This window comes from Camponotus floridanus, unplaced genomic scaffold, assembly GCF_003227725.1.
Source record: "Camponotus floridanus strain SB8 unplaced genomic scaffold, Cflo_v7.5 scaffold4, whole genome shotgun sequence".
NCBI classification, from domain to species: Eukaryota; Metazoa; Arthropoda; class Insecta; order Hymenoptera; family Formicidae; genus Camponotus; species Camponotus floridanus.
Window position 1 is genome coordinate 3,350,623 of NW_020229547.1, and position 26,908 is coordinate 3,377,530.

General features: G+C 28.0%; 6 protein-coding genes across 7 annotated transcripts; 1 reads left to right on the top strand and 5 right to left on the bottom strand.

Annotated features, from left to right (window-relative positions):
• Positions 1-25: 25 nt before the first annotated feature.
• LOC105250276 (glycerol kinase 3) lies at positions 26-2,829 on the bottom strand. Its single transcript, XM_025411456.1, has 9 exons — positions 2,654-2,829; positions 2,278-2,536; positions 1,875-2,098; positions 1,608-1,814; positions 1,207-1,317; positions 849-1,102; positions 517-722; positions 295-426; positions 26-204 (listed from the first exon to the last, which is right to left on the bottom strand). The coding sequence occupies exons 1-9, from the start codon at positions 2,729-2,731 to the stop codon at positions 119-121; spliced, it is 1,557 nt and encodes a 518-aa protein (XP_025267241.1). The 5' UTR covers positions 2,732-2,829; the 3' UTR covers positions 26-118.
• Positions 2,830-4,163: 1,334 nt separating this feature from the next.
• Positions 4,164-6,457, top strand: LOC105250274 (NECAP-like protein CG9132). Of its 2 annotated transcripts, none has more exons than XM_011256277.3 (3): positions 4,164-4,474; positions 4,693-5,089; positions 5,407-6,457. In XM_011256277.3, exons 1-3 carry the CDS (start codon positions 4,389-4,391, stop codon positions 5,659-5,661), a joined length of 738 nt encoding a protein of 245 aa, XP_011254579.1. In that variant the 5' UTR covers positions 4,164-4,388; the 3' UTR covers positions 5,662-6,457. The 2 variants fall into 2 exon arrangements, with proteins under 2 accessions (XP_011254579.1, XP_011254580.1); XM_011256278.3 differs by having other exon boundaries at positions 4,384-4,474; positions 4,670-5,089.
• A 641-nt stretch (positions 6,458-7,098) lies between these two features.
• On the bottom strand, positions 7,099-11,321 carry LOC105250277. Its single transcript, XM_011256282.3, has 5 exons — positions 10,945-11,321; positions 10,223-10,526; positions 9,735-9,995; positions 9,113-9,265; positions 7,099-8,901 (listed from the first exon to the last, which is right to left on the bottom strand). Exons 1-5 carry the CDS (start codon positions 11,220-11,222, stop codon positions 8,743-8,745), a joined length of 1,155 nt encoding a protein of 384 aa, XP_011254584.1. The 5' UTR covers positions 11,223-11,321; the 3' UTR covers positions 7,099-8,742.
• Positions 11,322-12,343: 1,022 nt separating this feature from the next.
• LOC105250296 (GDP-mannose 4,6 dehydratase) lies at positions 12,344-14,767 on the bottom strand. Its single transcript, XM_025411540.1, has 7 exons — positions 14,520-14,767; positions 14,062-14,304; positions 13,776-13,968; positions 13,444-13,676; positions 13,137-13,352; positions 12,983-13,051; positions 12,344-12,544 (listed from the first exon to the last, which is right to left on the bottom strand). The coding sequence occupies exons 1-7, from the start codon at positions 14,571-14,573 to the stop codon at positions 12,482-12,484; spliced, it is 1,071 nt and encodes a 356-aa protein (XP_025267325.1). The 5' UTR covers positions 14,574-14,767; the 3' UTR covers positions 12,344-12,481.
• Positions 14,768-15,678: 911 nt separating this feature from the next.
• LOC105250278 (retinoid-inducible serine carboxypeptidase) lies at positions 15,679-23,527 on the bottom strand. Its single transcript, XM_011256284.2, has 9 exons — positions 23,433-23,527; positions 22,117-22,346; positions 21,542-21,772; positions 18,595-18,705; positions 18,130-18,340; positions 17,884-18,048; positions 17,445-17,522; positions 16,561-16,715; positions 15,679-15,847 (listed from the first exon to the last, which is right to left on the bottom strand). Exons 1-9 carry the CDS (start codon positions 23,491-23,493, stop codon positions 15,791-15,793), a joined length of 1,299 nt encoding a protein of 432 aa, XP_011254586.1. The 5' UTR covers positions 23,494-23,527; the 3' UTR covers positions 15,679-15,790.
• A 1,074-nt stretch (positions 23,528-24,601) lies between these two features.
• Positions 24,602-26,284, bottom strand: LOC105250297 (forkhead box protein C2-A). The gene is made up of 2 exons (XM_011256311.3): positions 25,555-26,284; positions 24,602-24,827 (listed from the first exon to the last, which is right to left on the bottom strand). The coding sequence occupies exons 1-2, from the start codon at positions 26,173-26,175 to the stop codon at positions 24,642-24,644; spliced, it is 807 nt and encodes a 268-aa protein (XP_011254613.1). The 5' UTR covers positions 26,176-26,284; the 3' UTR covers positions 24,602-24,641.
• Positions 26,285-26,908: the final 624 nt, after the last annotated feature.

Consider the following 26,908-nt stretch of genomic DNA (forward strand, 5'->3'; position numbering starts at 1 on the left):
AGCTATATAGCTATAATATATTATAAACCGTTTTATAGCTTTATATTATAATATTTATATTTTCCTCTCTAAAGATATTTATTTTTTTTGGTATAAAAAAATATATGTATACATACGATTAATTATTTATTAAAGATGTAGAACAATCCCACTTCATGGATCTTTCAACAGCCATTTTCCATTTGGAATATCTGAGATCTCTTTCTAAAATGAAACATTTAAATATTATTAAACGAATTAACTTTTTTCAGATATAATTATTACAAATATGTAAAAAAATGTACGACTACGTACCATTTTCACCAATCACAGGTGAAAACTTGGTTATTTGAGACATATCCACTTCATCTATATCAATTAAGTCTACACCAATGGCAGCTAAAATGGCGGCACCTAGTGCTGTTGTTTCAACCATGTTTGGTCTCACTATTTAACACATATAATTATTTATTTAAAACATTATCTTATTAGTGATTATAATATGAAGGAATCATATTAATATTAATATTTACTTACCAACAGTTATTCCGGTTAAATCTGCTTGTAATTGCATTAACAAATTGTTTACAGTCATCCCACCATCCACTTGCAGCATTGTCAACTCTGTTCCTGAATCTTTCACCATTGCCTCTAATATATCTCTCGTTTGGAAACAGACTGCTTCTAATGCTGCTCGTATAATATGGTATTGTTCCGTATCCTCGGTAATGCCGCAAATTACTCTGATTTCATTAAATTATATAAATGAGGTATACTAATGCTTGATTAAAGAAAAAACTTAAAATCTTTTAATAGAAAATTTAAAAAATAACGAAAAAGGAAACGGTAGAAAATATAAGAAACAATACCCGCGCGCATCTTGCTGCCAATAGGGCGCGTATAGACCTGAAAAAGCTGGCACAAAGTACACATCACCAGAAGATTTCACACGTTCTGCCATATCTTGTGTTTGCGTTATATTACTGAGAAGTTGCATATTATTTCGCAGCCAGGATAAAGCAGCTCCAGCGACAGCGACGGATCCTTCTAGTGCATAAACAGCTGGAGATCGTGCAATCTTGTAAGCAATAGTGGTTATTAAACCATGCATTGAATCAACCTTCTGTAAAGTGGAATTTTCATGAATTACTTCTCAATGTTCTTTTTATGAAAAAAGGGAAAGTATTTACTTTTTCTTTTTACATGTATATCTTATATTATACATACTATATTTCCTGTATTATAAAGTAGAAAACATCCTGTACCATATGTAGCTTTTGCTTGACCAGGCTTCAAACATAATTGACCGAGAAGAGCTCCCTGTTGATCACCCACACACTATACAAAGGAAAATATAATTATTATATAATGTTGTCTATTTCAAGTGTCATTAAATTTGTTATAGAATTTCCTGCATTAATGAAATAAATTTATTATTCTATTTAGGGGTAAATAATGATATAATTTTAATAACAACTGAAGCTGAAATAATTTTAATAATAATAAATTCAATTATTGAAATTACATAAGAAAATAACTTTATATTTCTACACTAGCTTTAAAAACAAATATTAACTTAAGTTTATATATAATAAAAATTATATAAAATATTTTCTTCACATACTTACACCTGCTATAGGTATGCCTGCAAGAACTTCAGGAATTGAAATATAACCATAGACTTCTGCGCTGGACCGTATTTCAGGAAGAATATGTTGTGGGATACTGAAGAAGTTGCATAATAAAGGATCCCATTTCAATGTATCAATATTCATTAACATTGTACGAGATGCATTTGATACATCCGTAATGTGCAATTGTCCTTTCGTGAGATTCTAAACAAGAGGTATTTGATAATAACATTTGAAATATTTAATTTTTATTTTAGTACTTACCCAAATAAGCCATGTATCAATTGTTCCAAAGGCACATTTTTTTGCATTCACTGCTTGTTTGACACGTGAAATATTATCTATCAACCAACGTATCTTGAGAGCACTAAAATAGGGAGACAATGGTAAACCACATAGAGGTTTCAAATAATTCTTGTTTCTAGTTTTATTAGGGATATTATCCAATAATGCTTCTAAAGTTGTTGTTGTCCTTATATCATGCCATACTGTAAAATTGATAATTTTATTTAATAATATTTAACATGCTTATAAAAGCTTATGAGACAAAATTTCTTGCACAAGTAATTTCTATTAATATGCGTTAAATTAGTAAATGCGATGTGAGTCATAAAATTTGACTAAAAATTTGAATAAAAATGAGATGTTTTATAATATCTATTTATACCAATTGCATTATGCAAGGGTTCTCCAGTATCTTTGTCCCAAACCACTGTCGTTTCCCTTTGATTAGTAATCCCAATAGCTTTGATATCTGAGATTGATAAGTCCATATCTTTCATTTTTTTTATAGTCTCTTGTATACATTCTATGACAGCTTGTAGTATCTCTTTTGGATCCTGCTCCACCCATCCTTCCTGAGGATATTTCTGCTTGATTTCAATCTGATGCAAAGCAATTACCTTTCTGCGTAACACATCAAACACCTAAACAGATAAATATAATAAACTTTACAAAATATATCGACTTTTAATGATCTCTTGTTTTTATTTTAGTTTCATTGTCGAGTGATTCTTATTGTAGAATCCTCTTTTATACTTTACCAAAAATCTGGCGCTACTCGTTCCCTCATCAATAGCACCTATATAAGGTCCAGTAGTCTTCTTAATGTTCTCAGGCATGTTGTTCTTTCGTATAGAAAGCGATTAAAAGTCACGTTCATCCAGCGTTAATTTCCGTTAATGACAGACATAGATACAGGTCTAACCTTTGTAATATCCTATTATGTAATACATATAAAATTAATAAAGATATCGACACATATATTTCCGATATTAATATTCTCAATTTTCGGAAATAATTAATCTTAAGATATATACCAAGGTTTTATGTTGTTTATATCATAATTAATATTAACAAATGTATAGTTAAATTCGTTCATCTCTCTTACAAATTTTGAGAAATCTTAACAAAAATATACATTCGTTTAATTCGCTTTTTTATATAAAAGAAAATTTAAACAATATAAAAGAGAGGATTAAAAACGTTTGAAAATTTCATCCAAGTGGCATTTAAAAGAATAACATTCCATGACAATCGGAACTTCGAAAACGAAATTTCAGAAATGAGGGGCGGGGGGGGGGGGATCAACCCATCCGAGTTATCTAATTTTAGCGCGTTTGTTTATCCGAGATCACTGCTCTTATATTATTTTTCGATTTTTGATTTAATTAGATTTAATAATTTATTAAATGCTGGTGCATCTCAGATATTCAACTTTCAAATTTTTTGATTTATAAATCTAATTAAATGCTGGTGTATCCATTTTCAAATATTCAAATTTATTCAGATCAGAATTTTCCATTTCTTTAATCGTTGGTTGCATTTTGTAACATTTTTTATTTCGTTTGATAAATATGGGATAGACTCAAAATTTTTTCTGAATATTTTCTTCTTCCCTCTTATTCATTCTTTTATGTAAAAAATATAACTTCAATAACTTTTGTCCTTCTATTTCTTTAACTATTGTTGATTGTTGAAGTTTGCTGCCATTTAATAAATTCTTTCGTTAAAAAGTATTTTTCTACAAAGTATTTTCCCACGATGTATACATCCGCTAATAAAATTAATATAAAAATTAATAATTAAATATTAATTAAGCCCAGCCAAAAATTCCGGATCGACAAACATGCAATTAATTTTTATCTCTATAACATGATAACTATATTTATATGATAAGAAATTAAATATCTATATATTAATGAATACTTACCGAACAATCTCAATTTATATATAAGATAATCTTGTATTTAAAATGATGCACTAAATTTTAATTATATACTTTTACTTTATTACTTTACCGAGATTCCATTTTCCGTAGTTTCGATCGTCATGAAACGGCACCTTAGTTGACCAATCAGGATCAAGGAATATTTGTTCTTATTATTCTGATTGGTCAATAAACGCTAGAGGTACCCGTGAGTAGATTTTCGAACGCAACGCTAGAGATGAAGTGGCATTTTTTTTTATTAATCTGGTAACCTTGAATTCTCTTGAATTGCGAGCCTTCACCGGAAGATAAATTTGAAAAATTGATCCGTCTCTTCCATCGGTTCCTAATCTATGGACAATTCGTGGGCGACAGAAGAGAAATATCGCAGAAGAGAAGGCGTGACATGAGATAAAACTTATCAATTCACGGCGGATCACGACGGACATTTGTCAAGAAGACTCGACGAACTGCTTTTAAATAGCGGTTTCGGTGGTCTTGCGTGTGGTGTAACTGTTTGTGACTCTTCCCTTGCGATTGTTTCCCGAAAATTTCGTTCGGCAAGCGCGATGGAAACGTACGAAAGCGTCCTTCTGGTGAAATCTGAGATTTTCGTCTTCAAAATCCCGCCAAGGTCAACCAACAGGGGTTATCGGTAAACGCAAAACACGTTTTAATGCGAACGACATTTCATAGCTGTTCAATATGTCAGAAACAATGGATATATTTTCGGTTGTAAAATAACGCTAACTGTTCCATTGCTCGCGAATGAATCTTGTAAAATAAATTAATTTAAATCAAGTAAATTGTTTTTTTTTTATTTACCAAATTTGTACGAATGCATATGCAGCTTCATCCGTGATTTCACCGCAGGGCGGCTGATTGGAACCTGCAGGAACCTTCGTGGACTGGTCGTATGCGATTAGTGTCACAGGGAGATAACATAATGATAAAGCTGGAGGATAAGATTACGGGTGAATTGTTTGCCAAGTGTCCTATCGAGCAGTATCCTGGAATAGCGGTAGAACCAGTTACCGACTCCTCACGATACTTTGTCCTGAGAATTCAGGATGATAATGGACGATCAGCCTTTATAGGTGTTGGCTTCTTAGACAGATCTGACAGTTTTGATTTGAATGTCGCTCTTCAGGATCATTTCAAATGGTTAAAGAATCGAGAGCAGATTGAGAAAGAAAAGGAAAAACCAAAACAGGAATTAGATCTTAGATTCAAGGAAGGTGAAACTATCAAGATTAACATGAAGATCACTGTAAGGATATGTTTATTATATATTTGTTTTCTTTTTCAATTAATTTTTATGTTTTTCATTAAAACCTAAAAATTTTGATAAAATTTAAACAGTTTTTAAATTTATATGTGAAGAAAAAATATTTCAAATCATATAAAAATGTTAAAGTCAGATATAACATATCATGTCTGTTAGCTTCTAAAAAATAATGTTTTTACTTTTATTATCTTTTTTAGAATTGTTTAGAGTTGCATCAATTAATGTGGAAAATTTTATAAATCTTTGTAAATTATTTCTGCAATATCTTAAAATTACTTCTTCACATATTTGTTATTTAGAAAAAAGATGGTAGTGAGGTTTCATCTAAATCCAAACAACGTACTGGCGCGGTTACGGGTTTGCCACCTCCTCCAGGTGGTGTCAAGATTGCTCCTCCACCAGCAAAAACTCCTACTTCCTCACCAGCGCACAAACCACAACAGAGTCAGAATCAAGATGTTACAAGTTCTGAGTGGGGTGAGTTTGCCAGTGCTTCTCAGCCAGCATCAGCATCCACACCTACAGTACCCAATGCAAGTTGGGTACAATTCTAACTTTAAAATTATATGTATAGATATTTTATTATATATAGAGTAATTTTGAAACAGATGGTCAAATTTTAAATCCCAATATATTATCAAAATTTGTCCACCTATTTTTGAATCACCATATATATTAAAATAGCTAAAATAATCGATTATACAATAGATACACAAGAGTGATTGTATTGAAACAACATATGAATAGTAGAAATCTTATGTATGTATGTGTATGTATGCATGTATATATGAATGAATGTATGTATATGCATATGTTAAGTATGTATCTTAGTACTATTTTAGTACTATAGTGTGAGATAAAAATTATAGCAGCATGAAAAGGGAAACTTATTGCGAAAAATTTTAGTACTTATAAATATTATTCAAGTTTGTCTCAATTGCTTTTGGACATCCAATGTATCTAGATATACAATTTTTACATGTGTAAATGTTGATATTAAAGATGTATTTAGTGCCTTGTATAAACTAGTCCAGTAAATCAACTGCAGTATAAATTAGAAGTAAATTTGAGCCAGACACTGCAATAATTAACACTATCCGTTCAGTACTTACAAGAGAAGACATATTTTTTCAATTTATGATCAATAATAATTCATAACAAATTATTTTCCAGTTTATATTTAATTGTCCGACTTTTACAAATTATATTAATGCCATACTAAAGTCTCTTCTAGCAAAAAAATAGAAGGGAAAAGATACTTCAATTGCTAGAAATTTCAGTATTAATATAAATTATAAAATTTGTCGAATAATTAGACACAAAGTGGAGATTAATTTTAAAAAATTGGCATTTAATCAGATTATACAAATTTCATATATATATATATATATATATATATATATATATATATATTTATATATATAATATTTAATCAATTTTACATATATGATATTCAAACAACAATTTTTTAACATTAGTATATTATATTAAATATGTGTGATAAGTTACTACCATTTGGTCTCGGCTATTCGCTTGCAACGTTTGTAAATATTATGAAGGCCTACTGTAAAAACGAGCCTAATTTTCTCATACACTGGATGTCCATAAAGTTCTTTATTAAATTATATATTTGTATCACAAATCAGATTTTCATTCATTGAAATGAATGAAACAATTCATAGCTACAGATTTTTTCATGTTACTTTATACTATCTTTTTTAAAACTATTTTTTTATATTTTTCTTTTCTCACAAATATATTAATTATTATTGATAAATTTTTATAAAGAATATTTTTAATAAAAGAAAAGAAGAATATTTAATAATACTACACAAAAACAATATTTTGTTGTCGAGTGTAAAAATATTTGTTTCTAAAATTTGTTACTATAATGGTTTCACGAAAACCATTAGAAAATTAATTTTAGATCTTCTATTATATCTCTTTTGCAGGATAATACAATTTTTCTGTCTAGAGAAAAATATTACAATTTTATATTTAAAATAATGTAAATAAAAATGAGTTTGAGTAATATTTGCTTCTTTTTAGGTTGAATGTAAAGAAATAATGAGAAATATCGCAAGCGCAATTTACTTTACATGTGCATTCACATGTAGGGATTATGCATTTGTTATTAGAAATGTTTCACATGCCTATATGTATAATATAAATGAACAACAGTAGTTGTCTCATGACAAGAAATAGAATCTATTATACTGTATGTGTTTATGACTCGTTAATTAAATCATAAATTGTACAATGTTGTTTACATTATCCAACTAAATTTTAATGTAAAATATAAAATAATCTTGTTAAACAATATTGTTAGGGTGAAACTTGTTGAATGAATGTTTTAGATGAAATTTTATTATATATTACTTTTTTTTTTCTCTACAAGGATTTTTCTTGTTGGAATTGTTTCAAAAAAAGTATGGAATGACAGCAAAATATTTGAAAATATATGAAAATAATAGTAATCAAAAAAATTATATAATATTTAACATTAAAAATGAACTTCTACACTATATACATAAGAAACAATGTTTGAATAGTAAATGAATTGAATAGAAAATAAATGTAGAGTATGTGAATGTAAAAAATATTATTTTTAACATAGAATGACCAAGGAAAGAGGGACAACCGTGTTGATATTAATTAAAAAAGTAACTAGCTTAAGATGTGATTATCATTCATTATAATTAATAAAATGAGTTGTATTATTTGAAAAAAAATTTTTTAATCATTATAACGGCTTTAACAAATAACTGGAATTATGAAATGTCAAAAGCAAACATGAATGCATAAATACAAATAATACTTGCCATTTATATACATATAAGTGATATTTCCACGGAATTATTTTTTATTTTGATGAAACAATGTTTTGAAATATGATAGAAACTCCGCCTTATTGTAAAAATTCTTTTTGTGTGCATAGCTTTACATTTGTTTCTGCAATCATGATCTGATCAAAGATATCATAAATGTATTAAAGATATTATAAATTTTAAGAACAAGATTTTGCTGCTGTCATATCTTTTTTTGAAACACTGTATAACATCTTAACATTCATAGTTCTAATCGTATATTAATAATATAAGATATCGTATTACAAAGTGATATAGATGGAAGGCACATTGAAATATCTCTTGTATCTGTTCTAATTTCATGTATATGATAATAAAAGAAATTGCTGCAATGTGTATATCGTATTATATATATGTGATAGCAACTAAAAGAGAATTATTGTAATTCTAATTTATGTATAATATTATGTGTATGAATGCGTGTGATATTGCGTATGTGTGTAACATTCCATTTTTTATTTTCTGTAAACACATTAAGAGAGTAAGAATAAATATTGAATGAACGTTAAAACTTATCGAATTTACTTTTCGATAAAAGCTCGGGGAGGTAACAAGACATAATCAGATAGTAATAAAATTCTTGCATATTTCTTCATATATTCTCTTTTTCGCGCAATACATAATAAATAGTTAAAGAGTGCATCCCAAGAATTGTTACGAATCGTATTACAAATAATATTTTGCAGGGATATAAGTCGTTATAGCAATGAAAAGTTATTCTATTACTTGTACGAAACGACTGATTCGTCTAATAATGAGTCATCATTATCAACAACGTTTATTGCGTGCAACGTTGAGTCGTAAACTACGCATAGCCATAGCACGACTAAAATGTCGTTGTACCGGACGCTGAAGCTGTCCACTGACTAGAGTTGAATCCTCGTCACATTCTACACTGCTCAACACAACCAAGAGTACACCAAGTACCTAATGATAACAGGCAATCATATCAATAACAATTTCCGCCTTCTGGATATAAATAGAAAAAAAGGAGAAAATTCTGTTTTTGTGTAAAATCTCCCAAATAACTTGTTATATTAAATAGTTTTGAAAAAAATATTAGAAATTTTAATAGTCAATAAATATAATATAGAGACTAAATAAAATTTGTAAATATATTATCAATTAATTTACATACCAAACAAATGATAATCAGCAACGTATAGATATGTATACTCGCAGCCGGCAACGATTCAACTTCCTTTAACGCATCGGCAGCGTCAGAAAGGTCTGGTTTTAATTCTAGCGCGTGACGCAAATGAACAGCTGCTTCTTGAAAGTGTCCATATGCCTGCAAAATGATAAGATAAAAATGTAATTAATGATATTGAATTCTATATCACATACTCTGTATACTCTGTAGAAATTTGTTGTTTGAATATAAAACTATCAGTCTTATTTTTATATTTTCGTTATAGCATATAATTATTTATTGAACAACAAAAAATTAAATTTAAATTAATTGTATTGAGATGCTAACTGTAAATTATTAAATTATATTGAATTTTGCATAGTAGATAAATAAATAAGCATGAAGAAAGAAAAATTTGTTGCCAAGAAAATTAGTTAATTATTAATATAATTATATATAATCATTATTTTTTATAATTTTTTTTGTATTTTTATTTTATTATCGCTAATTTTTATCAATTAAATCTTGTATGTTAAAGATCTTTCAGTATATTGTAATTTTAGTACACAAATATGAATATATTTGATTGATATTTGATTACACTGCTATTAAGTTATTGTCTATATACTTTGAATATTTGTCCAAGTGTAAGATATTGTTCCCATGCATTGCGATCTGGAGGTTGCAACTCTAACGATCGCCTAGCTAAATATGTCGCGTCATCCAAGTAATGTTGTACCAGTAATACTCTAGCCAAGTTCAAGAGCACTTCTGCATTATGCGGAGATACTGCAAGTGCCCTACGAAAGCACTCAATTGATCTCTGTGCATCGCCTTTAATACGCCAAAAATTTCCTATTTGATTATACAGTTGGACAGATTTTGGTTTCTGAAACAAAAAAAATCTCATTTAAAGAGAATAATTAGAAAAGTTATGCTAATATATATACACATTATTTTAAAGGTATAAATATCTGAATTGCAATTATATTTCTTGTAAAAATGTTTATTGAAAAAATAAAAATGTTAATCAAATGTTCCTATTTAGAGTTCCTTTGTTCTATTTAAATCTGATACAGAATATCTGTAATTTAAATGAAATTTTGAAATAAATACCTCTCGCTTTGCTTTTTTCAAGCGTTTTTCTAACAAGTCAATATCAACATCAATAGTTTTGCCACCATTTTTCTTGAACATGAGTGCCACATTGGGTTCTGGTACCAATGGGTGCTTGTTCCTGTTTGCCACACCAATCAGATTATCATAATAGGTAAAATTTACTGGCTTGCCACAATCCAATATTATATTGTCGCACTGCTGGCCAGAGGTGCATGTCACTAGCTCGTTTGACACTTGCGAAGACAGAGGAAAGGACTCATTGATATTTTTTGTGTCCTTCAACACGAATGACGAGAGTCGTCTGCCAAGGGGACCAAAGTTAGGGCTGTTCTAACACTGAATCAACAGCAAGCCACACACAAAACGCTAACTACAGGAAGAAAAAAAAAAATTATGTATCATACAAATAGTATTGCTTGTGTATAATAAAAACATAAGAAAAGGCTTCGTGCAAATTTACACACAGATTAAGAGGATTTTGGCTTCCTTTCTGAATCAAAATAATATCTTATTACTTCAATATGTTACAAAAAGCATACGACATTTTATACCATCGAGAAACATGATATATAAATACATAATATAACAGAAAAAAATACAGAGAGAGAAAGAGAGAGGTAATTGAAAGTATAAAAAAATGTAGCTAAAAAAAATCTAATTCTATGGATATAATTTTATAACCTAACAATGCGACACAACAGATATGCGGTTGATATTACCTCTCCTGACTAGCGAAAGCTTTACACTCTTGACAGTAGAGCACTTTCTCATGTTTCTCCAGAGTCGCAGTCCTGCTCCAGCTCTGACCATTGCTAATAATGATACCGTTTGCGAGAATATCAAAAATCGGATCATCCTCGATCGGGCTCACGTAATCGGTCGTCTTCACGACCTTGTCGGCGGCGTTTAAACGCCAAGATGTCCGCGAATTCGTCAATTTTATTTGCAGAATTAGTAAGCAAAGCGCGTACCTCCCTTTGACCCACGACAATCGCATTCTTCCTCTCAATCCTTCCTCCGAACGAATTGTTTACAATCTTGTAAACGACAATGGGAGAAATAATGAAGAGGGGCGAGGGGCACTATTCCCGGAGGACCGAGCTTTTCGCGCATGCGATAAATATGCGTTCTCACAAGGGCATTTCGCGAGCACGGAAATTCTTTTTGAAACTTTACACACATGTAGAAGGGGAGGATAAATAAATGAATTTAGAAATTTTAAATTATTGCCCAAAAACGATTTTAAGGGGTGAAACCATCCCTCATATAAAAGCGGTTTTTTACTTTTCTCGATATATCTCGAAAATTATTCGAGATATCGAAAGAATAAAATTAAAAAATTTTCTATAAAAAAATTATTTTCCCGAAATTTTATAGTTTCTCTAAGAATCGTTTTTTGGCAGCAATTGAAAATTTTTAAATTTATTTATTTGTTTTCCCTCTTTCACACGTATGTAAAGTTCTGTCAAAATCAAAATTTCCGGATTTCCTTGTCAATAAAAAAAATATTTATTCTGAGAAGAGAAAGATGTTATAAGCTTCTGTTAAATATTTCCTAACAATTGCAAATACGATTACAAATAATAATATCGCTATTAAATATATAATGAGTTATAAAAAGACTATGTTAAAGCAGAGAGAAAAGTTGTGAAATAAATATTTATATAAATAGAACATATTTTTATACATTTTTTACAATTACATAAAGATACAAAAGTAACGTATGCAAAAACCCTTAAAATAAATTTTTTATTTGGCAGAAATTGTACAGAATACTAACATATATATTTCAAAAAGATCATAAAATCTTAGTAATACTCGTAAAATAGAAATTCATGTCCTTATAAAATAAAAAGTGTATATTTATATGTATATATATATATATATATATATATATATATATATATTTAAAATATAGGTTCTGTCTTAATTAGAAGATTACATTTTTATTTTATCATTTGAATATGAAAATCATCAGCTATCTATATCATCTTCTTTCTCTTTTTCTGTATATATTTAATACTTATATAGTTATATCCTTGATTGTTTTACATTTTGCATATATTTGAAATACTAATGTTTACATTATCATTATTAGATTATATTTAAAAAAAGGAATTTGTTTACTTCTGAAGGAGTTTCAAAAACATTAAAAATATTTATATAATATTTACAAAATATAGATAAATTTTTATATATTGCCTTTCACAGAGAAAAATGCACGTCTCCATATCACAATTTAAATATAAAATATTACTAAGCATTTGGATTTTTTGACATTAATTCCAAATCATAATCCATCATATCCTTTACAAGTTCCTACAATTTATATGTATATATATTATCAGTTTATATATATTTATAATATGTAAAATAATTTAAATTATTTAATTTAACTCTTTGATTCCTATTATTTTTCTTCTTTAAGCTGAATATGATTAAATGATTAAGAAGTTTATAAATAAAATTAGAAAACAGAAATTCATTAAATATATAAAATTTAAAAAATTTTAATTACATATATTTTGGTATATTAAACTTAGTACACATATTATAAATCAAAAATATAAAATAATAATTTAGCAAAGAGAGATAAACTTCAAAGATTAATTCAAATTAAATAGATATATATTTAATATGATAAAAGACAAATACTAAAAAATTTCTAAACTCAATTATAAGTTTATTTTTGTGTATATGGTTTTCTAAGAGACAAAGAGTTAAATAAATAAATGTATTAAATAAATAGAAAATTACCTCAAATGTGATTGTTGGTTTCCATCCGAATTTATTTCTTGCCTTTGATGCATCACCCAAAAGTATATCCTGCACAAGAAAAGAAAGATCAAATCTACGCCTAGAAATTTATTTTTAATTTCTCATAATTTATAAAATGATTATAATATCTTACCACTTCTGTTGGACGGAAGAATTTTGGATTTATGCGAACTAATACTTGACCAGTTTGTGCATCTTGTCCTGTCTCATTTATGCCTTTTCCTTCCCATTTAATTGTACGACCTATATATTGGAATGCTGTTTCTACAAATTCTCTTACACTATGAGTTTCTCCCGTTGCTATGACATAATCATCCGGTTGTGTTTGTTGGAGCATTAACCACATTGCCTACACATACATATGCATTATGTAATATAAATTATATATATCTAGAAATTTAAACTATTTAATTTAGTAAATAAAGTGTAGCCATACTAACTTCTACATAATCTTTGGCATGGCCCCAATCTCGCTTTGCATCTAAGTTTCCTAATTCAAGTACATCCTGCAATCCCAACTGTATTTTTGCTATTGACCTAGTCACCTTTCTTGTGACAAAATTCTCTCCTCTTCGTGGGCTCTCATGATTGAACAATATACCATTACATGCAAACATATTATAGGCTTCTCTATAATTTACAACAATCCAGAAGCTATATAATTTTGCGCAAGCTAAAATTTGGAATTATATGTATATATATATATATATATATAATATATGTATATGTATATGTGGGAATATGTGCGTCTGCTTTCTGTTCTTTCAATTACCATATGGAGAACGTGGATAAAATGGTGTCTTTTCATTTTGTGGTACCTCTACCGCTCTACCATAAAGTTCAGAAGTTGATGCATGATAAAATTTTACAGACTTTTCTAAGCCACATGTACGTATTGCATCTAATAATCTTACTGTTCCTACTGCATCTACTTCTGCAGTATATTCGCTCACTTCAAAGCTCACCTATAAAATAGAAAATATCAAATTTAATTTTACTTTATATAAATATTTAGATAATATAATGTTATATATATGTATTTGATACAATATACAAACCATAACATGACTTTGTGCCGCAAGATTATAAATTTCTGTTGGCTGTACTGCGCTTATGACCTTAATTAAACTACTGGAATCAGTCATATCGCCATAATGCAACTTCATTTTACCTTGGCGATGGCATTTTGGATCTTCATAAAGATGCTGAATGCGACCGGTATTAAATGAACTGGCTCGTCTGATAATACCATGCACATCGTATCCCTTCTCCAGCAAAAATTCTGCCAAATAAGAGCCATCCTAAAATAGTAACAATAATAAAAGAGACTGTAAATGCAATTTAAATTATATTGTTACATCTTAAAACGTAAATGATAATAGTATAAAGATAATAAAAAATATATTCAGTAAAGCAAACCCTATCTAAAAATTGAAACACTATTCACTGTTTTTAATATAAAATGCAATATAGAATTAAACTGCCTGTGACGAATTCAATGTATACTTAATCTTACTTGTCCCGTTATGCCTGTTATTAGAGCAACACGTCTACCATCGCTAGTTGCCATGTCGGCTGTCAACACATAACCAACAGTTCCCTCTAAATTCTCGGTCTACTGTGTCAGACCATTGCCAGTAACGATAACGTTTATCGGACAAAAAAAATTAATGCAGCAAAAAAACAACAGTTATGTGACAGTTATCACGCCCCACTCATTTTCAACACATAGGCTAGGTAGGCCTACACCAGTGAGCGGTGATTACAGATTATGGTCGACAATCGATAATATTATCGATTTTTTTGTTCAATATTGAAATTTTAAATTTTTATTTAAAGTATAAATTTTAATTTTTTACTTGTACTAGAATATTAAACACATGTTATATGTTTTAAAATTTATGATGAGTAAAATAGGTAAATCAGATCTTACGTTGCACTAAAAAAAATAATAAAAATAAAAACTATTTAAATAGGATTAATAAAAGGCCATTACGAATATAGAAAACTTGATAAAAATTATTATCAATGATGTATATTAATGTCAATTAATGTTTAATAACGATGTAAAAACGTACATGTCTGACACTTATTTTTGGGTCTCTTACTCAGTCACATTATATTAAAACATTAAATAAATATAAGAAAAAAATTAATACAAATTATCAGGTGTAAATCATTTTTATTATAATAATTTATTATAATGATTTGTTATAATAATTTGTTATAATAATTTTATAATTTATTATAATAATTTGTTTAAGAGATAAAAAGTTAGATAAAAAACATAAATTAGACATGAATAAATAATTATGAAATACAAATCGCATATATTAAATAATATATAATATATAATATATATAATAATATAAATAATATATAATATATATAATATATATTAATATATAATATATATATATAATATATATAATATATATAATATATATAATATATATAATATATATTAATATATAATATATACTAATATATATTATACAATAGAATATATAATAATGTAATCAAAATTATTTTCTTCAACAATTAGATAACTTGCAGTGGAATGCATTACATGATTATTTTGATTATTTTGACTTTTTTTTAAATTTTACAGAAAAACGAATAAATAATAATTCTAATAATTTAATTTAATATATAATAATTTTAATAATTTAAGTGTAGCATCATCTAGATCATATATTTAGTTTTTATATTTACAAATATGAAAGCTAATTTTTGCTTTTGTTTATGATATAAAAACTAATTTTTGCTCATATTGTTACTGACATGTCAGGTTGTCAGATGCTGTAGTATCACTTCCATAGCAGCTGGATTGTCTGCTGGAACCTGCGCAATTAAAATTATATATACATTAAAATGCGTTAGATATATAATTAATATATATGTATAAAACAAGAAATACGACATTTCAATATCAAGTATCTAAAAACAGGTCAATCATGATAAAAAAATTATCATTTTAAAAAAGGCACAGTCTATGCTTCTAAAAAACTATGAAAAAAAAAAAATTATTTCAACGTAATTTTATTGATTAAATCTGTGTTTTTTTTTAAAATAATGATGGATTATAGAAAGAGAACTTAATGCTGCTATAAAATATAATTGCCGTATATTTTAATTTGTATTTTAATTTTCAATAATTCTGTTGAAGATTTTTATTAATCAAAAGTATTCTTTATTCGTCCATAGAAGAGAGTCAATCTTCTCTGCATTAAAATTTTTAATTACATCTAATTATTTTAATTCTATATCATATAACTTTATTATTAATTATATACTGTAAGAAACTTTTCCGTCTCTGAATTAACTTTGCCATGTTACGTGAATTGCATTTTATATATCAATGGATATAATGGATACAATGGAAAAACTATAATGATATCAATTTGCATATGTGACGAGAGTGAATATGAAGACATTAAATTTATAAAGAATATATTTCGTTTTAGAAATTTTGTTACAAATTAGTCTTGAGGATTGCTTGCAACGATCTTACAATAAATACAGGAGTTTAATGAAAAGTGAGTATATGTACATACCATATGTCCGGCTCTATTGACCCAGTACACCCTGAGATTATGGTAAGCTTTGAAGTAGCCCTCGATGATATCTTGAGAGATGAGCGGATGCCTCTTGGAGGTTTTCCAGGTGTCAATGTGTTTCCATTTTAATTTTTCTATCCAACGAAGAGTGCCTAAAGTATAATAAAGTAACCGTGGATTGTATGATATTAGTAAAAAAATATGTACAATAATTCAATGAATAATATATCAGTAAAAACGTTAACATAAAATATAAAAAAACATTTTATTATTCGCAATGTAATTAGGAAATAATAATTTTATATAAAGAAATTAAAAAAATAGAATAAAATAATATCAAAGAATAATTTTTTTATTAATATAATCAAATTAAAATACAAAATGGCTGTAAAAGCCAATGCAGGAATTTGATAATAATGGTATATTTACAGTTATAATGTGTAATTATTGTATCAAAGTGTACGTCTTAAATATGTCTCAAAATTTTCATACAGTATTTGATTTCCACAAAATAGATTCTAAATTAATTAGAACATTAATAATATCTTTTAAATCTTGACTAATTTTTAATAAAAATCACTGAAAAATATTATTAAAATACGAAGGAAAAAATTAAAAAATTTTTCTATTTACTCATCTGAAAAATTTCTAGTTTGATTATTTTAGATTTTGATCTCGAAATATTTCAATTTATTAATATATTTTTATTATTTAGATACATTTAAAATTACTGTAATGTGTTTTAATGTTAATTATAAAAATTATAAAAAGTTCTTACAAATTATTTTATTTGTATTAATACTATTAACTTTACTCATATGTTATACTTATAGACAGTTAATATGTTTATGGTTGTACTAGAATAAAACAAATTAACTTACCCGGTGTATCAACAATTAAATCCAATTGTCCGTTGTATACGAATACATTCAAATTGGTTTCATTAAGTAATTGCTCCACTAAAACAAAATATATTCGAATTTTAAATTATAATTATTATGAAATATAAGCTGCAATTACATTACGAGAAATAATATATCTTGACACTTCACGAAAAATACGCAACAAATACGTCTAAATATATTGAAATGTATGTGTTGCGTCTTTCAAATTTACACACGTATTTACGAATCTTATCCATCTTCTTTTTACTGTATGAATTCATATAACTTATGAAAATTGATTCAACAGTTTTTTTGGAAACTTATGAATTATTAAGCTTTTACATTCATTTAACTTAGAAATAATGCATTAAGTTATACAATCTTCTTTCTCTTATTTTTATTTGACTAATACATATATCACATATTTAATTGATACCTATATTAGTAACAGGTTTCATAAAATCTTCTCTTAAGAAATCGTAAACTTTGCCAGATTGGATAATATGAGTAATATTAAGTCCGAGCGCTTCTTTTACTGGGCCATTCATCAAATCATAAAGTGACTGAGTCCCAACTTGAATAAAATATCGAAAAATAGGATCTGCAATTTGTTAAAAAGAACGATATATATATGTGATAATAATTATTATGTTATCATTTATTATGTTAAATAATCATATACCTCCAGCCGAAAGCGGTGATAAACAATGTGAGCATAGATATATCTTTGACAAAATATTGTAGAAGTCAACATTGTAAGTTTTTCTAGAAATGTTAGCTTGCATATAACTGGTATAATCAGTTGCTTCTTTCCATTTACCTGTTTCTATTTTTTCTTTTAACACTTTTGTATCAGCTTCAATTTCTTTAAAATCTTCTTTGTCAATTACACCCTGTGAAAAATATTCAAGAGTTTTAATAAGAACATATATAAATCATGAAAATTTTACATAAAATTAGTGGGAGCCAACAAAGAGAAGAAAGATGGAGTAGAGGAAACTAGTAAATTACTTTATTGGATTATTTTTGTTTTCCTTTCTTTTTCAGTATTATTTATTATTTTGATCTGTTTTGATAAAATTGGTGCATTCTATAATAGATTGCGTACAAATATCACAAAAGCAATGAATAATTAAATATGTAATACCATGTTGAGTAGATATGGCGCCCATGTCATTACAGAATCGATAGGAGAAATCCAAGCGTCCCCAAGTGCAACTCCCTTTAAATTACTTTCAATAATGCCAGCATTTTGGGCCTAAGGAATAAAAATTACAATGCAGACAATTTGTTTCTACATTATTCAAGTTTTCAATCTATATTCGATCGGAAAAATTATACAGGCCCACAAAAAATAAGTACCCTGTGCTGGCGATCTGAGTTAGTCTTACACGGTAAAAATCATTTTGTATTTCTGTTAAGATTTTCTGGTGTAAAAATCTTTATGTTGAATTTTTAATATACTCTCATGTTAATATAACATATTATCGTTGCGTTATTTTAATATTTCTGCGTTGAGTTAATATTCACCGTTTCTAAGGGTTAAAACAACACAATTAATATGTAAATGCACGAATTTTTGATGAAATATGTTATATGTTTTGTCTATTTTTGAAATTTAAAAAAACTGTGATGTGATGGAGCAATTCTGACGTCAGATTCGAATTCAGCGAATTCCAAAATACATAAGACTAGCCTAATCAGAGCGTCAGCACAGTACCTTTTTTTTGTGGGCCTGTGTTTTTTTTTGTGGGCCTGTCTAGCATTGATGAGAGAATTGTGCTGTAAATGTATGCAATAGCTAAATAAACTTCCGCGTTGTCTGCACTGGAGAGAAAGGCTACAAGGGTAGCAATTTCCACAGGGTGATTCCGAATTTCATGTGCCACATGAATGGTTTCATCAATCACAATACTGGCACTAAATCTATGGTGCCATATGGTACATAAGATCATTTTTTCTCAGACCCTTATGCATATTTTTATAAAAGATTTGTGCGACAATTTTTGCAAAATCCAATCCTTCCACGAGTACATTCGCTTAATATCGTTGAGTGATTTTTCGAGGATGAAAATTATAAGCTTACTCATACTGAATTCGCTACTTTCTATGGCAAATGCTAAAATCCAACATCTATGGCAGTCAGTTTCTTTATTATTGGCGCCAAGAGTTGATTCAATGGAAAGCATATTATGTTTGGAAAAGTCATCGAAGGAATGGATGTTGTTAGAAAGTTGGATGCCATGGATTCTTAGAGCGTCAGGACATCCAAAAAGATCATAAGTGGACAGTGGAGAATGATAGATCAACTAGAACTGTAACAGAGGCATTTTTATTTAGCGGTTGCATACATTTACTGTATACTTTATTACTAGAAAGTGGTCGAAATCTATCCCCTCTCCATCTAATAGAACATCGGGACTCGGGACTCGCTCGTTCCCGAACCTCTATTCTCGATAACAGCGCTCCCGATAATCTGATTCTCGAGAATCCAGTCTCGCTGTCGGGAACGAGCGGGAGTGAGAGCAGATTTGCACGCCTCTATTTATTACCCTATTTTATCTATTCACAATGATCACAATTCTCTCATTAATGCTAATAATTTCTTCGATCGAGTATAGATTGAAAACTTGTTTAATGTAGAAACAAACTGTCTGCATTGTAATTTTTTTGTATTAATTTAAATAAGCTTATTTCAATTTATATTAGAGAAATTTCTACTAGAAAATTATTTGTTGACTTTTTTCAATGAAGAATCTACGAATTTCGAGCTCTTTTTTGTGCTTTGTTATATGATTAATACAATCCGAGAAAAAATGGATGTAATATGATTAGATGTAAATATATATAATTAGATGCGAATATATGATAATTTATATAATTATATATATATGATGATTTATATAATTATATTTATATGATAATTTATATAATTATATATACAATAACATCTAAACAGTGATTTTATTTTTATATTATTTTTATATAACAATTTTATTATTATATTCGATCATATTTGTTCTCATATATAATCAGCTGATTATGAATTAGGATAATTCCACATCACTTGCAATTGACTATTCGTAATGACGAGCTGAATAAATTATTGTCCGGAGTGACTATTGCTCAAGGTAAAATTCTGTCTAATATTCAAGCAGTCCTGCTGCTAAAGAAAATTGATGGTTTTGAAAAAGGCGACAAAGCATTATAAGAATATTATTACATTTACAACTCTTTATCATACTTTAGAAGTATGTCTCTGTTTCTCAAAATAAGAGGAAAAAAAATAATATTCCTATAAATCTCAACAGCAGATTTTACATCCGGATCTATGACACATTTTTTTGTATGCTTAATTGATAATCTGCAAGCAAATAATATTATATGGAAATCCTGTAATATTCTACTACTATTTTGATTCATGTTTTTACATCGCGCGAAGTTCTATCTTGGACAATGTTGAAAGTATAATTACTGTCTCAATAAAATGCACTCGTTTCCTGATTTATTTAAGTATAATGTTTGATTTAAGTTTGATATACGCGTGTTATATATATTTTCTCTTGCTATAATTGATTATTTACTATTACTATATTATGATATTTATACATATAATTTTATAATAAATAATAATTATATATATTATCTCATATAATTATTTATACATGATCATATAATAATTATATATGAATTTACATAAGTCCATTTTTTCTCGAGAACCTATGTATATTTTTACAAAAAATTTATGTGATATTTTTTGCAAAATCCATATTTTTCCACGAGTACATTCGCTTAATGTCGTTGAATGATTTAAAAGCACACAAGCAATGAGCTCAAATGTTTCCATACTATCTTATATTTTAGTAAATATTAAGAATACGAAGATCTTCAATAATAAAATAGATATTTCAAAAGGTGTCTAAGAAAAAGATTTTTTTCATATTAAGAGCATCTTATATAATTGATAAAATTTCTTTTTTTAAGTTTAATATTCTTCCTCTTTTCGAAAATAATCGATATTTCTTTAAATAAATTTATACAAATTGTTTTTGTACTCATCAATTTGCTTTAATAAGTATATTTGTCTTTCTTACTCGATTCCAGACAAGCGCAAATTCCGCGCCCATTTTTCCACCGTACGATTCAGTAGTAATATACGTTGGAACAGGTTTAAATTTTGGTAATTCCTTGTAGAATCCTCGAATACATTCTAAAAGATCGTTCGCAATCTGAGCGTTTGTCTTCACGAATCCCGATATATTTTCAGCCTTACTAAAGCCGGTACCAACGGGGTTATCAATGAAGAGAACATTGTAATTTTTGACCTATGACACAAATATAATTATATATTAAAAATTGTAAGTTACAAACTTATTTTAATAGAAAAGTTGCAGTTTTTTATATTTTATTATTTTGTAATTTTTTTTTATTTTTTTAATAAATTATGATTCTTCCACATTTCCAAATATTATATATTAATAATAGTGAGTGATTTCCACATATTATATGTTAATAATAATGAGTCACTCTATACATTTGGGTAAAAATAATATTTCCACTATTAATAATTTATATTTTATATACATTCGACTAAGAAATAAATAGATATAATGTTTAACTCTGACAGAATATATTTTATATGTTTTTGTATCACGTAATAATTGATTACCCAAGTGTAATTTCTTGGATATAAATCAATATCAAGAGGTCCTAGTTCTTCGAAATTTCCATACGAAGTCGATGATCCGCCTGGTCCACCTTGTAACCAGATGATAAGCGGTTTTTCGTAATATGATTTAACATCTGCTGTAGTATAATAAAGCCACCAAAACATGTTTGCATAGGGACGTACTTGAACAAAGCCCCATTCTTGTTCTCCAGGACCGAATCCTTTTTTTGCTTTGTTAATTTAAAAAATTGTTATTATTAGTAATTATTTATAGATAAAAAATTGAATATATCATTGTTACTAAAAATCACAAAATATGATATAAATGACGTATCTGACTTCGCGGTGTACTTGGATCATGTTTTTATTGATGTTTACAAGAGATATTTTAAATGTCCTCTTTCAAATTTCTGTTACAATTTCTTTATATTTTAATTTAATAGAAAATTGCGAATTTAAAAAATTTTTTCCTCTACTCGTATTGCATACGGTAATTTGATTTTAAATTTTATCTAATAATGACTAATGCTAATTATAAGTAAATTTAAGCATTGAAACAAGATGAATAGGGTAATTCTTTATTCGCACAATGCGTATAATAAATAAAGATACAAACAAATTAGCTTTCGACAATAGACATATTCTTGAAAATAGACATATTCCTGAAAATAATAGGTATTCTTATGAATAAAATAAATGTTGTGTAATATTTGAACATATTAAATTAGAAATTATTACTTTTTTTCATCGAGTTTCGAGATGAAATATTTTAATTATAAATAATGATTTGAAAGTCGACTGTGTAAAGTGCTGAAATGGAATGTGTTGCCAAGATTTATATAATTTTGTCAAGTTTAAAAAAAAAATCATAAAGTCAATTTTTTCAAAGCTTTGCATCATTGAAATAAAAGCTAAGATTGTAGGATTTTTATCACTTATATTAAATCAAATTCGTAAAAATTGTAACGAATAAAAATTTAAATACATGCATAATTGTGTACGAAAGAAAACAGCTTACACAATGAAAAATCTCGCTCTACACAAATGAAAAATAATATATTTTAAAAATCAAAAAAGTAAAAAGAAAATAAATATTATACATATGATATCTAAGATAACACACGTATTAAAAAATTATAATAAAGATACACATCTGTCAATTTCCTAGGACACCTTTTATAATCCGCATCTCTTATATTTCATATATGTTCGTGATTTTACATTTAATCTTTCTTATATTACATTTATAACAGATAAAATCAACTATTTAGCATGATAAAAAATCACACTGATGTACAATTAGTATTTTAGCTTACCAATATTTTCAGGAACAAAACATAATAGAAAAGTGAAAATGCAAATAAGTAACCGCTCCATCTTTTCGTGCTTTCTGTTGCGAGGTCCCTCGGAAACTAATTGTTGAGATTAAATTGCCACACATACAAAGTATAAATATGACCTTTATTGCCTTCTCACATGTTTCTGCGGTGAAATTATTTGAAAATAAATCGAAATAACATTGTTACACAAAACATACATAAACATAACTATTTATTTTATTTTTCTTGTATATAATCTGTTCTTTTTCAAATTTCAAATGTACACTAACATTTCATATTTAATTTCGCCTGTTATCTATACACAGTTAAAATTGTCAGTATTAAATTCAATGCGTATCATAAATAAAGAATCTGAAATAATAATTTAGAATCAAGGGGCAAGCGTTTTACACACATACCCATAGATTAATGTATCAAACTAAATAGTTATACTTACAATTAATACAATAAATACAATGTATTAAAAAATATTTTAAAAATCTAGTTCTAATTCAATTATAAGTTTATTTGTTGTGTATATAATTTTCTAGAAGACAAAAGATTAAATAAATACAATAAATAAATAGAGAAAATAAATTTAGAAAATTACTTTAAATGTAACCATTAGTTTCCATTCGAATTTGTTTTATAATTTTTAAGGCAGTAACTCTTCTTATAAATTTTGTATCGATATGCCTGAAGATGAAATCGATGATTTAGAGATTGGTTGACAGCTACTTTCATAGAGATATCAATTCATTCTCATTATTCTTTTTAATCAATTGTTTATTTAAAATAAAAATATTAAAATTATACATAAATATTCTCATATTTCTATATCTTAAACTTATTATTTTAGAAAGTAAAAGAGATTGTTTGAAATACAATATATAAATGTTTTTAATATATATTTCTGTATATAATCATTAAATTAATCTGAATACTAGAGAGCACACACATTGGAACGTTTTATAATATATATAATTACATTATTTATAATGTACATAATTTATAGATGTACATAATTTATAGAAGAAGATATCATTTTTCTAAAAAATGGAGTATTATTTTATTGATTTCGTGTGGTGTGTGTGTGTGTGTGTGTGTGTGTGTGTGTGTGTGTGTGTGATGTCACAAGAGAGAATGTCATCATTATTATATTTTAATATTATCGAAACCATTTTTCAATAGAAACTGTATTTGCGACTATCTCGCAGATTTTTGTAAAATGTTGTCGATACTAAATGTCACTGTTTTAGCAATGGGTTCTGGAGAATTCGTATATTCGATTTTAGTATCTTGCACCGTGGTATTTTCTTCATTTATTTCAATAACTTTACTTTGTAGCTGAAGTTTCTCTTGACGTTTTGTTAAATTGGGTAAAAGTTCAACCTGCAATTGAAACTCACATTTCAGTATCGTAAAATTATTTCACGATCATATAAATTTGCATTTTTACAATATAAAAAAATAGATATGATGTAATCAAAAGTCTAATCTTGGATAAAACACATGTGGCGTTTAGTAATATGTTTAGATATTATTTTGAAAAGTTAAACAATATCGTGTACGCATAGGATTGCACAAGATACAAAACAAAACAATATTTGCAAATAAAAATTGTGTTGATGATATTGAAAATTTTCGAAAACTTAAATCTTGTCTTATCGTTAGTCTTGAATGAATCTTTATAGCAAATCTCGTTTGACATCGTTTTGTCTCAAATTTATTAACAATTCCTATTTAATATTGAACAATTATTTAAAATAATATTTAACATAATCTTTATAACATAATTTAAGATAACATAATTTATTATATTTATTTAATTTATTATATTTTTATTATATTGTTTATTTTATTTATTGTATTAATTATTTCTACATTTTCTAAAATAAATCATTTAATTTATTAAATAAAGATTTTGAAATTTGTATTATATAATATATCACACTTTAATCAAATAGTGATATTGTTTACTTATATTATACTTATCTAACAATCTTGTCTTGATCTTGCCTCTAGTTTCGAAGCAAAATAATATAATATCAAGATTAATCTTAATATCTTGTGCAACTTTAACGTGGATTGTCTCGCAGAAGATAAAATTTCTTTATACCGATATTCTCGCAGACTTCTGCATCTCTTGAGCAAAAGTCCGCTGCCGTCTCGTTCTCCTTCGTCTATAATTGCCGTATTCAAACATCTCGCTGACGGATGGATCCAGCGTCCAATAACTCCCTTTTCCAATTGTATGATCATCGTCGTGATCCACGGTCTTATTTCGCGGGATCTTTACAAAGCAATCATTCAGACTAAGATTGTGCCTTATACTGTTCTGCCAACCTTGCCGATTCTCTCTGTAATAAGGGAACTTGTCCATGATGAATTGGTAAATTCCAGAGAGCGTCAGTCGACGTTTCAGCGACGAATTGATGGCCATCGCTATTAGAGCAATGTAGGAATACGGGGGCTTCTCGTAATGCGGGGTTTTGTAACTGATAATTGCAGACGTTGGTCTCGATGACTGGCACAAGACCGGCCCGGAAACGTCAGCGCGCAGCATCTCCGGAACGACGACGTTCGTGAATCCGTAGATGCATTTCATTGTGCACGTCCCAGATAATGTTTCATCAGTCGGAAACATCCACCAGTACTCCGGACACCGACGAAGATCGTACGTATGACTTTTTGCATTCTCGAGAAAACTTGGAACTTGATTGTGATAACTTGGCTCCATCCTTTTGACTATCCAGAACAAGAGAAGCAGAATGTCTCTTAAGATCCCGCACTTTTCACGCTATTGTCTTCAAGAGGAAACTTTTTAATGGCACGAAAATTTCTGAATATTATCGTCCGATATATTAATAAAAAAAATATAATTAATATAATATTACGTCAGTTTTATTTTTTAGAAGATTCTCTTGCCTGGGAAAAAGGAAAGAATGATTTGCACTGATGTAACGGTACCCTGTCGATTAGGACACAGACTCATCACGACTTCGGTACATCCAGTCTTTTCCAACGATGTTTCATTTGACACGAGAATCTAAAAATCGGTTCAACCCCGCCCCATCGATGGTTTTCCAGGGAACACCCGTTTACATACTGTCGTAGGGAGGCGGTTACCTATCCGAGACCGCACTACGTGTTTTATTGCTGTTTACACATATGCCGTTTCAACACCCACGCCGGCAGTAACCGCGTCAATATATAAACAGTGTTGCGGTAATTATATCGAAGCCGAACGACTTCTCGGAAGTTTCTTCCTTCCTAACTGATATTGCTTACGATCGATGCAAAGATGTATAATTTAATACAAAAATCACTGTTGATTAAGCACTCAATAAGTTTAATAATCTATACATGTGCTATCATATAGATATGAATCACTTTTACTATCAAAGAGATGAAAAGGTAGCAGACATGCAAATCACTCATACGTATAAATAATTATATATTGAAGTACAAAA

Bases quoted from the DNA above. Each gene is read 5' to 3' on its own strand.
- LOC105250276 (XM_025411456.1), bottom strand. From the start codon at position 2,731: ATGCCTGAGAACATTAAGAAGACTACTGGACCTTATATAGGTGCTATT. The intron at 2,537-2,653 runs GTAAAGTATAAA...TTATCTGTTTAG, and splicing joins CGAGTAGCGCCAGATTTTTG to GTGTTTGATGTGTTACGCAG. The intron at 1,815-1,874 runs GTAAGTACTAAA...CCTCTTGTTTAG, and splicing joins TTGATACATGGCTTATTTGG to AATCTCACGAAAGGACAATT.
- LOC105250274 (XM_011256277.3), top strand. From the start codon at position 4,389: ATGGAAACGTACGAAAGCGTCCTTCTGGTGAAATCTGAGATTTTCGTC. The intron at 4,475-4,692 runs GTAAACGCAAAA...ATTTCACCGCAG, and splicing joins TCAACCAACAGGGGTTATCG to GGCGGCTGATTGGAACCTGC. The intron at 5,090-5,406 runs GTAAGGATATGT...TTTGTTATTTAG, and splicing joins AGATTAACATGAAGATCACT to AAAAAAGATGGTAGTGAGGT.
- LOC105250277 (XM_011256282.3), bottom strand. From the start codon at position 11,222: ATGCGATTGTCGTGGGTCAAAGGGAGGTACGCGCTTTGCTTACTAATT. The intron at 9,996-10,222 runs GTATTTATTTCA...TTTTTGTTTCAG, and splicing joins TGAAAAAAGCAAAGCGAGAG to AAACCAAAATCTGTCCAACT. The intron at 8,902-9,112 runs GTATGTAAATTA...TGTTATCATTAG, and splicing joins TGCTGATTATCATTTGTTTG to GTACTTGGTGTACTCTTGGT.
- LOC105250296 (XM_025411540.1), bottom strand. From the start codon at position 14,573: ATGGCAACTAGCGATGGTAGACGTGTTGCTCTAATAACAGGCATAACG. The intron at 14,305-14,519 runs GTAAGATTAAGT...TTACTATTTTAG, and splicing joins TAACAGGCATAACGGGACAA to GATGGCTCTTATTTGGCAGA. The intron at 13,052-13,136 runs GTAAGATATTAT...TTTCTTGTGCAG, and splicing joins TCTTCCGTCCAACAGAAGTG to GATATACTTTTGGGTGATGC.
- LOC105250278 (XM_011256284.2), bottom strand. From the start codon at position 23,493: ATGGAGCGGTTACTTATTTGCATTTTCACTTTTCTATTATGTTTTGTT. The intron at 18,706-21,541 runs GTAAGAAAGACA...TTTATTCCTTAG, and splicing joins TTGCGCTTGTCTGGAATCGA to GCCCAAAATGCTGGCATTAT. The intron at 17,523-17,883 runs GTATCAATTAAA...ATTTTGTTTTAG, and splicing joins GAAACCTGTTACTAATATAG to TGGAGCAATTACTTAATGAA.
- LOC105250297 (XM_011256311.3), bottom strand. From the start codon at position 26,175: ATGGAGCCAAGTTATCACAATCAAGTTCCAAGTTTTCTCGAGAATGCA. The intron at 24,828-25,554 runs GTATAAAGAAAT...TTTCAATTGCAG, and splicing joins AGAAGTCTGCGAGAATATCG to GTTGAACTTTTACCCAATTT.